Below are 10,221 nucleotides of genomic sequence, written 5' to 3'. Positions count from 1 at the left end.
TTAGGTGACTCTTGGCGTAAGTAAGGTCAATGGATTGAACGGCATCACCATAACAAAACTCCTTACATCCCAGCTCCCCGCTTATCTTAATGAGGGTTCATGTACAGAACAATGGCCAGAGAGCACTTCCTGGGAGTCGCCACGGTACTTTGACTTTTCTGGGCTGGACAGAGCCCCCTAAAACTGTCCATTATAATCAGGAATAAAGCATCTTTTCTTCCACACATTCGCACAGATCCCTTTACCTAGGAAACACAAGACCACGGCAACGCAAGACCCACACTAGGCAGGAACCTGGGAGAGATAGAGGCGCTCCCGCCAGGGAGCTGGGGCCGAGTGTGACCCTGAATATCCTTACGGAGCTGTGCCTTAGCTGATGAGGAGCCGGAGGCCCAGACAGAGGAGATTGTCTGGGGTCATGGAGCTGGAGCTCACAGGTGGCTTCGTCCCATCAGTCCAGCGCGCTCTCTGCCTTGCCCTGCACCCCTGACACCAGGTGCAAAAAAGGCCAGGCCGCTCTCCGCATGGTTCTGCGCAGTAATACAAGAACCTGCTTAACGCGAGTGGGCAGTCGGTGAGGTTCTTCTAGCACTCGATTTAGAGATAGAGCGCAGACCTCACAAGGGGGAGGCACAGGGGAACAGCAAAGAAAGGCAAGTGTGGGAGGAAGGACAGATCCCCGGCCTCCTCTAGTCCTCTTATGAATTAACATCCTGGGCAACAAGCAAGCAAGCCCTGCAACGCCGCCACTAAGCGCATCGTCTCCCGGTGGCGGTCAGCCGGCCCAGTACATCTGCAGCCGACAAGGCGGCTGTGATCTGGGGGCGGGGGCTGGAGTCCACTTAAATACACGACGCGGGGAACCCTACTGGTGCTACACAGCAGCTGACCCTCTGACACAGGGATGAAAGAAGCCATGCACGGAAGGCCATGCAGCACACGAGTTCATTTATGTGAAAATTTCAGAATTGGCAAATCTGCAGACAGGAAAATAAATGAACGGGTCAGAAGCCAGGAGTGGTGGAGAAGGGGAACTGACTGCTGATGAGCACAGGGCTTTCTTTCTTAAGTGTCGAAAATGTTCTGGAATGAAACTGTGAATATACAGGCTGAACTGTACACTTCACTAAAAGGTGAGTTTTACGGTATCTCGAGTATATCTTAATTCTTAATAAGAAAATGGCAGAATGAAATAAGTATAAAATAGTGCTGTAAGCCAGGTATGGTGGCGCACACCTGTAATCCCAGCGCCAGGGAGGCTGAGGCAGGAGGGTCACTGAAAGTTTGAGATCAGGCAAGGCTACATAGCAAAGTCAAGGCCAGCTTGCACTACAAAGTGAGACCCTGTCTCAAGAAAACAAACAGGCAAACATACAGAGGCACAAGAGACTGGAGGAAATGCTTCACATTTATTGATCACCTACTGTGTTCCAGACAAATATTTTACACCTGGGCCACACAGCACCCCTGAGAAGTAGGTACATTCTCTTCATTTCACAGATGAGGACACTAAGATCATAGAGCTAAGCCAGTGGACACAACTGGTTGGTGTCCCAGTGGTAATCAAGGCTCAGGTCTACCCGGCACCACTGCCCAAGTTCCTTCCACTACGGGTGACCTTTACCTGTAGCTTTCAGTGAAGGGACCTGAGGGCTGCCGGCCTCGTCTTACCCGGCTCAGTGACAGCATAGTGAGGAAGTAGAGTCTGGGTGATGAGCAACTGTCCCCTCTGCAGATGACACCTGGAGAGCTGGCCCTGGCCAGTGGCAACCACACCCCTGTGACCAAATTCGTCCTGCTGGGATTCTCTGACTACCCAGACCTCCAGGAGCTCCTCTTCGGAGCCTTCCTGCTGGTCTACGCGGTGACGGTGGCCGGCAACCTGGGAATGATGGCCCTCATCTTCGCGGAGGCCCGTCTGCACAGCCCCATGTACTTCTTCCTCAGTGTCCTCTCCTTCCTTGATATTTGCTACTCTTCTGTGGTCACACCCAAGCTCCTGGTCAACCTCCTGGCCTCGGACAAGTCCATCTCTTTCGAGGGCTGCGTGGTGCAGCTGACCCTCTTTGTGGTGCATGTGACAGCCGAGAGCTTCCTGCTGGCCTCCATGGCCTTCGACCGCTTCATGGCCATCTGCCGACCCCTCCGTTATGGCTCTGTCATGACCAAACGGACCTGTCTCCAGCTGGTGGCTGCTTCGTATGCATTTGGGGGCACCAACTCCGCCATCCAGACCGGGAATGTCTTCGCGCTGCCCTTTTGCGGGCCCAACCTGGTAGCACACTACTTTTGTGACATCCCACCCCTCCTGCGCCTGGCCTGCGCCCACGCAGACACAGCGGAGGTGGTCCTCTACGTCTTCTCCGCCCTGGTTACCCTCCTGCCCGCCGCGGTCATCCTCACCTCCTACAGCTGGGTCCTGGTGGCCATCGGGAGGATGCGCTCCACGGCGGGGCGGGAGAAGGCCCTCTCCACGTGTGCCTCCCACTTCCTGGCCATTGCCGTCTTCTATGGCACCGTGGTGTTCACCTACGTCCAGCCCCACAGCTCCACCAGTGAGGTCAGCGGTCAGGTGCTGTCCGTGTTCTACACCATCATCATCCCCATGCTCAACCCATTCATCTACAGCTTCCGGAACAGAGAGGTCCAGGACACCCTGCAGAGGAAGCTCCGGGCCAGCGTCTTTCACTGCTGAGCCTGGCAGCTTGGGTGCTGGAAGGAGGAAAAGCATCCTCCGCATCACAGCATGGATTTTTGTAACCAAGAGCAGCCTTACTTTTGAAGGGAAAACAATAAATATCATATTTCATGCAGAGAACTGCAGTTTAGGAAGCATCTTATCATCCATGATCACAGCCAACCCTCACCGCCATATTGTTAGTAGCCGTTGTTGGAATGATCCGCCTTACAAATGCCAGATACAAGACTAAGTAAACAAAAAAAGAGAGAAAGAAATTACCTAACTTCATTGAGAGTGTGTATTCAGCATCAGAGACTCCATGTCAAAGCAGGAACATTGCACTACACAGCAGCCACAAGTCAACTCTACTGACGTCTCATCCTCAACCAGGAAATATCAGACAGGAGGCAGCACAACTGTTGCTATTTTGCCACCAGTTCAGTGACGTGGCAGTGGACACCAGTTGGCTCACAGAAAGATTTTCCTATGTATCTTACTGCAGCTGAATTTTGTGGAGCTGTCTCATTAAACCTCAGGATTAAAGCGAGAATTTCCCTTGTATGTCTGTTTTTAAGAAAGATGTCTACACATGGCTCATAATTCTCAAAGGTGTGTATGTGTCAGAGGGAGAGAGAGGGAGAGAGAGAGGTGGAGATATGTTTGGGCAGTTACAGCATTATATAAGACACTGTGCTTTGGGGAGTGATTCAAAAAAATTGTTTATATATTTCGTTTTAGTATCTCCAAAAATATATATGTAATGTGGAAAAAGTATGTGTCTTAGAGAATCACACAAATGAAGAAGCTAACCTTGAAGACCTAACTCAGGCTTGAACACTGATTGGAAAGTATGCCATGAAATGAATACAAAGTCTTACCCGAATTGAGTCAGCTACAGCCTGAGATTTGGGGATTACTGCATTAGAAAGCCTTTTTTTCAGATATACTTTAAGAAAATTATTCTAGACTCAGAAGCTCTTATTAAACAAACAAATCTATCACAGCGTCGTGCATGAAAACAAAAACTTGGAAATAACCTAAACGTTCAAGAGAGAAAAAGGGGATAAATGATTTATCCCCTAAAGAGATTATGATGCAACCATTGGTAATTCTGTATAAGAAGATTAGGAAAAAACAAGAAAAACAGAGGGCCAGAACACTTAGAGCGTGACTGTAACAACATAATAAAAATGAGTAGCAGAAAAACTCACAAAAATGTAAGTAACAGTTTTATTAGTGCAGCGTCACGATGGGAAAAAAATTTTGTTTCTTCAAAAGTTTTCCAGAACTTTTTAAATGAACATGCTTAATTCTGGTAATTTGTTCTAAAAAGGAATAGTTCTAAAAATCCTTTCCAGGAGCTGAGTGTAAAAACTGCTCACTTTGTTGTCTTTCATTCAGCAAATAGTTATGCATTTCATCCTATATTGTACATTCCTTTAATTTATAAACTACATGCTTACTACATGCTTGCAGTTAGAGTTAAGATTAGAACATTACTATAAAGAGATTAGTAAAATTAATCTCATTCGTAAGGAAGAATACGTATGTGGCAATCAGGTGGAAGGCCACGTGAAGTGTGGGTTAACAGAACACATGTTAGACACATAGTTTACATCCTAGTGACCAATAAACCCCAAAATATCAGTAACTCAATGCCACAAAGACTTTCATCCATGCTAAATGTGAGACACATCTGGTGATCCTCCTTGTACCCTTTCATCTGGCAATAGTTTCAGTTCGACCCATGTCCTCCCAGACTCCATGGGTTAGGGGAAGGGTCAGGTCATAGAGTACTTCTAGGGACCTCGTCCGAGGCGGGCTCACAGTTTCCCAAGTCTGGCCTGAAACTACTCTATGGCCTCAACATTTCAGCAAAGGAGACTGGAAACTTATAGTCTTCTGGGCCCAGAGAGAGAAAAAAGACATGAAATTTAATAAATGCATGACTTTGTCACTGGCCAATTGAACAGTTGGTTCAAACCATCTTCTGTAGGGAGAGTAAACACTAGTCAAGTAACTCAGCAGCGAAGAGCTAGTTGACTTGTTTCTACGTTGCTGAGGTAGGTGTCTGCCCAAGTGGAGACCTACAGTGATCCTTATCTCTGCTGAGCATTTCTTCGAATTGCTCCTTCAAGTTGCAGCGTCCTGCTCCAGGCAGTAAAACTAACTCTCCAACCAGCTGATTGACTGAAGTTCAGGGTCACAGCTACCTTGAATTCTAAAATTAAGTAATGCGCAACCCAGTTGTGGTTACTGAGAGTGATTTTTATCTAAGTTTAAACCCCGCGATGTATCACTCAAGGAGTGGCGCACGTACAAACATGTACCCTCCTGGAGAGAAAGCCAGAAGTAAGATACAAAAGCTAGAGGTACCTATGATGTAGCCCTGTCAGAAGCACTTACTCAGTTTATACACTGCTATTTCCCCAGTTTACTAATACTTGGATTATCTGATATCTTGCTGGTTCAGTTGATATTAAAGCATATCTTGGGATTTTCAGTGTCATTTCCCTAATTCCCAAGTAAATGTTGGCAAACCCAGTTCTGCAAGTCTTTATTTGTGTGAGGATGTGTATGAATCCAGAACTCAACTTGTAAGAAGTGGAGAAGACACAGCGTGTGGGTTGTTATCCAGCTGAACTCTAGAGACGCTGGACCGTTGTCCACAGACTCTCACTCTGAGGGTGGAATGACTGTCCTGCCCCGCTCACCGCTGTACCCCAGGTCAGGAACAGCACCTGCAACAGGACGGGCTCTTCGTATTTGTTCAGTAAAGGAATGGATGGATATGGATGTGCTTGTTTTCTTGTGGCACTGTCGTCTCCTGGGAGATTTGGAGAAATACAGACTATAATGGTTAATTGATTGTATCAACATGAGAAGCTTAGAAGCTTAACTAAATCAGCTCAGCAACTCTACACCTTATGGTGTAGAGGACTCCATCTAGGGCAGCTTGTCGCCTCAACGGTATAAAGGGAAAATGAAGGAAGGACAAATCTGCTTCTGTTCTTTGGAAGAGCTCCAGTCTTCACCTTCACCTTGGATGTCATCTCCTGGCTTCCGGCATAGACCCTTCAGCGTTCTGTCACAGACCCATCGGCATCCTGATAGGGACTCACACAGGACACTGCAGTGAGCTTCAGACCTTGGACTGAACGCTTCGGTCTCCCGTGTGCAGACGCCCTCTGCGCTGTTGCTCATGCAGCTCTGTGGCTGACCATCCTAAGCCAGTCTTGTAATTTCTTATATGTTTGTATACCTTGTTTCTCTAGTAAGACACTGACTGATGCACAGTATGGGGAACCACCCAGACTCAAAGCTCAGGGGTGTCTCAGGACACCTGAGGACGTGACTCACTTGTCTGGGACAGGTGCACAGTGGGATACAGTTATGCAGCCGTGACGTAGCACAGGTAAACACGCATGCGCTGGTTACGGCACTCTGTAAGAATGTAAACGTGAGACAACAACCTGTGTAAGAATTATACGGTAAAGATGCAGGCGGCTCTTGCACTCTCACGCTCTTATGCTCTGCTCCTGCTGCCTGCTTTGTTGCTGATGTCATGTACATGGGCATTCTTTAACCATGGGACCTCGCCCACAAAAAGTCTCCCTTGCCCCCCCACCGAGGGAGCCAACACATGGACTCTGGACATTTAACAAGATCCCTAGATGATTTCTGTGTACATTAAAGTTCAAGAAGTGCCAACCCACATGTCCCGGTCCGGCTCTATATTCAGTTCTTTGCGATTCCCCCAGAGCCCTTGGTTTACTCTGGGAAAGCAGAGGAAAGAGAATGGCGAAATCCAAGAAGTGAGAAGACACTGCACCCTCCTCCCTGGTCCCCTGTCTGCCTGGCAGCTGGCTACACAAAGTGACCTACGTTTGCTGCCGTCCCGCAGCCCAACCTGAGGATGGTGACGGAGGCGACAGCGCCTGACTTTGCCTTCACAATGGCAGGAAGGGTTGGTGTCACAGGTTAACCCGTGTGTGACAGTGGCTTCCCTTCCACACCGGCGGGTGGTGGCCCAAGCCAAGACAGCCTGTCCTGGGCCCCTGGCAGACAGACGTGGTCTCACCAAGGCAGCATGATGAGAAGACGGGCTCTGTCCCAAAGCTGAGTAAATGTCATTTTGATGATAGCAGAGGTCCTTCCCGCCACAGGGCAACAGCTTGTGAGGTGGATGTGGTTGTCCCTGTGTACGGATTAAGGAGAAGAGACCCAAGAAGTTCTCAGCTTCCTACAAGCTGAGCCCACCATTCAGACACATTCTCACAGCTGGGAATGACTTACAAGACCTGGTTTGCTACTACACCTAGAAAAATCTCTGTGGTAATCAGGGAAATGATGACTGAAATTCCAAGACATGCTTTTTTTGTTGTGTTATGTCTCTTTTTTTTAACTTTTTCGGGCTTTTTATTAGTACATGTTATTAGCACAGAACATAATGACCACATTCTCATGGGGAGTTGGTCCGCGTGCATAATTCATGGTAATTCTTACTGTCTTCCCCTTCCTGTCCCTCCCTCACCCCTCCCTGCCTCGCTCAGTCCCTCTCCCTTTCGCAGAAGACCTAGCTTGCTTTTCCCTATTAGCTATTTTTTCTATCTATTAAGCTTGTCGGCACAGCCTAGGTAAACACAGCAGTCACATCCATTATAGGGAACTTGTGTCTACACACAATACACTGTAGTTCCTTTTTTTCCTCCCACTCCCCTCCCCTCCCTCCAGCCCTCTTCCTCCCTTGTTTACAAAGCTTTGTTTCCATTTTATCCTTCTTTCCTCATTTTTTTCCTTTTCCCTTCCTTCCTCCCCACCTTGGTCCCCTTTCCTTATAAACAATATTGTGTTCGTCTGGGGTTTTTTGCAAGGGGAACAATATATACAGGACACATAGTTTATAAGATTATTTTATAACAGTCACCCAAAGAATGATACACAAGAGAGTGCAGGAAATCTGTCCACACACCAAGACCAAGGAATCCAGCCGAGGGCCTGGAGCCCACAATAATGTCCTGCGTGAGTCCCGCTGAAGACCTAGAGCCCATAACAAAGCTTCCCATGAGTCCAGCTGGAGGCCAAGAGCCCATAACAATATCTCATGCAGGGCTGTTCCATGGATCTGCGCTGGGAAGGCCCAAAGGTCAGTGGTGAAAGCTAGAAAGTCCGTGCCAGCGGGACGAAGGATCTGTGCTAGCAGGCTGAGGGATCTGCACTGGAGCCAGGAAGCAACGCTCACAGTAAGAACCAGAGCTCCCCCGAGAAGTACCACAGCCATCCTCAGCAACAGTGAGGTTCCAAGCTCCTCCAGTGGTGAAGACAGCTGAGTTCCCATCAGGAAAGCCAACACGACAAGCTTCTCCAGGAGACCGGCAGTGCACCATAGTTCCCTCCAGAGCCAGGAAGCATCACTCAGAGTGAGGACCAGAGCTCCCTCAAAGTGAACCAAAGCCATTCTCAGTGACAACAAGGTCCTGAGCTCCTCAGAGTATGAAAATAGCCAAGTTCATCAGGAGAGCCAGCATGACGAACTCCTCCAAAACAACCAACAGCTCCTTACAGCTTCTACCAGCTGCAAGAGCCTTTCAGTTCCCAATGGCCTTCTCAGTTCAGCTGGGGTTATAAGCTGACCACCAGTTGTCACTCCACTACAAATTTCTTTCTATTTCACAGTATCTATTATATATTTTAATCCTTATTTACACTTTCAATTTCTCACACCAGGGAGACAATGTGGTATTTATACGTGTGTCCGATTTATTTCACTTAAGGGTATAGTCTCAAGGTACATCCATTTAACTATAAATGTCTCAAGTTCTTCTTTCTTTATGGCTGAGTAGTACTCTATTGTATTAAAAGGTATATATTCTTTATTTATTCACCAATTGATAGGCATTTGGGCTGTTTCCAAGATTTAGTTATTATAGACTATGCTGCTATAAACAGGGGTGTGCATATATCACTGTGGTATGATGCTTTTAATTCTTCCAGGAAGATACCTAAGAGGGGAATAGCTGGGTTGAATGGAAAGTCTAGCTCTAGTTTTTTGAGGGAAAAAACTAGACATACTGGAGATACTAATTTCCACAGTGGTTGTACCAGTCTACACTCTCACCAACAGTGGAGAAGGGTTCCTTTTTCCCCACAGCCTCACCAGCACTTGTTATGGGTTGATTTCTTGATGGCAATCATTCTTTCTGGGTGAGATGGAATCTCAGCGTTGTTTAAATTTGCATCCCTCAAAGGGTCAGTGATGTTAAACATTTTTTCTTATGTTTATTTGCAAGACACACTTTTATACCCAACAAATGTGAAAAAAATCAGATAATTCAAGCATTAGTAAGGGAGGGCAGCCTATAAAATTGAACATTTCCAACAATAATTTGGCATCAACTTGAAAAGGTGAACATGATGTCTGTAATCCCAGCACTCCGGGAGACTGAAGCAGGGGGATTGCAAGTTCAAACCTACCCTGGGCAATTTAGAAAAGCCCTGTCTCAACATTTATAAATAAATAGATGGATGGACGGACAGATGGACAGATGCATGGACAGGTGGATGGACAGACAGAGAGATGGATGGATGGCTGGAAATATCACTAGGTGCACAGGATCTGGATTCAATCCCCAGTACCTCCAAAAAAATGACTGTGTATAATGTTATGATCCAGCAGCTCAATTAGTAGGCACATAATCTAAATGTGTACCAGAAGAGCTCATAGTGGCGTCGTCTATCACAGCAAACAAAAGTAAACACAAACACCCATCAACAATACACACGGATGGATACAACGGGGAAGCTCCTGCTGTGGACACTGGACAGCACAAGTAAACGGACCACATCAACAGGAATACAGGTCTGAAACACGAGCTTGAGTCGCGTGAGCATATCTAGACCCCCGCAGCACTATTCCACTCGCACACGAGCCTGCAAGGCGACCCTCTGCCCGGCTGCATGTGCAGAGCAGGCATGGGAATTCTGCCCGCCCAGCCCGGTCCTTGCCCTCGCTCCACCTGTGTCCCTCATAGCCTGCCTTCTCCTGCGTCCTCAGGCCGGAACGCTGTCCGCCTCACCGTGAGCCTCTGGGGTCTCCTGCTCCCCCCCCCCGGGTCTGCCCAGCAGGCAAATGCAACTCAGTTCCATGGATGCCCCAGACCCAGGCTGACCCGAGGCCTCCACAGAAGCAGGTTCCTTTGCCTGGAACACTGCCCTCCCTAGGGGGACTGATGCTGCTCACAGCTCAGGTTCCCACTGAAATGTCGTCTCCCTGGGGAAGCGGCCTCCCTCCCGCCTCTCCCACCAGACCAGTCCCATTCAGAAGGGACTAACTGCCCAGAAAGCACCACAGGTCTGAGACTCCCAGGGCCAGCACAGAGACGTGCAAGTTCCTTTTCAAAGAACACAGATGTCACTAATAGGCCGTGGTCTTTGGAAATTATTCTCAAGTGAGGCATAAGGAAGGATATGTGTAACATCTAAAAGTCTGCAGTTAAAGCCTGGGGGTATTCTATTTGCTAGCATGTGTGAGGCCCTAAATG

General features: G+C 47.9%; 1 protein-coding gene across 1 annotated transcript; it reads left to right on the top strand.

The window, feature by feature from the left end:
* Nucleotides 1-1,649: 1,649 nt before the first annotated feature.
* LOC102024261 (olfactory receptor 1052-like) lies at nucleotides 1,650-3,227 on the top strand. Its single transcript, XM_005408019.2, has one exon. The coding sequence runs from the start codon at nucleotides 1,736-1,738 to the stop codon at nucleotides 2,693-2,695; it is 960 nt and encodes a 319-aa protein (XP_005408076.1). The 5' UTR covers nucleotides 1,650-1,735; the 3' UTR covers nucleotides 2,696-3,227.
* The last annotated feature ends 6,994 nt before the right edge of the window (nucleotides 3,228-10,221 follow it).

Source organism: Chinchilla lanigera, unplaced genomic scaffold (genome assembly GCF_000276665.1).
Source record: "Chinchilla lanigera isolate Chin_1 unplaced genomic scaffold, ChiLan1.0 scaffold00110, whole genome shotgun sequence".
In the NCBI taxonomy this organism is placed as follows: Eukaryota; Metazoa; Chordata; class Mammalia; order Rodentia; family Chinchillidae; genus Chinchilla; species Chinchilla lanigera.
This window is presented reverse-complemented; position numbering and strand designations above follow the sequence as displayed.

Coding starts and splice junctions, on each gene's coding strand:
- LOC102024261 (XM_005408019.2), top strand. CDS start 1,736: ATGACACCTGGAGAGCTGGCCCTGGCCAGTGGCAACCACACCCCTGTG.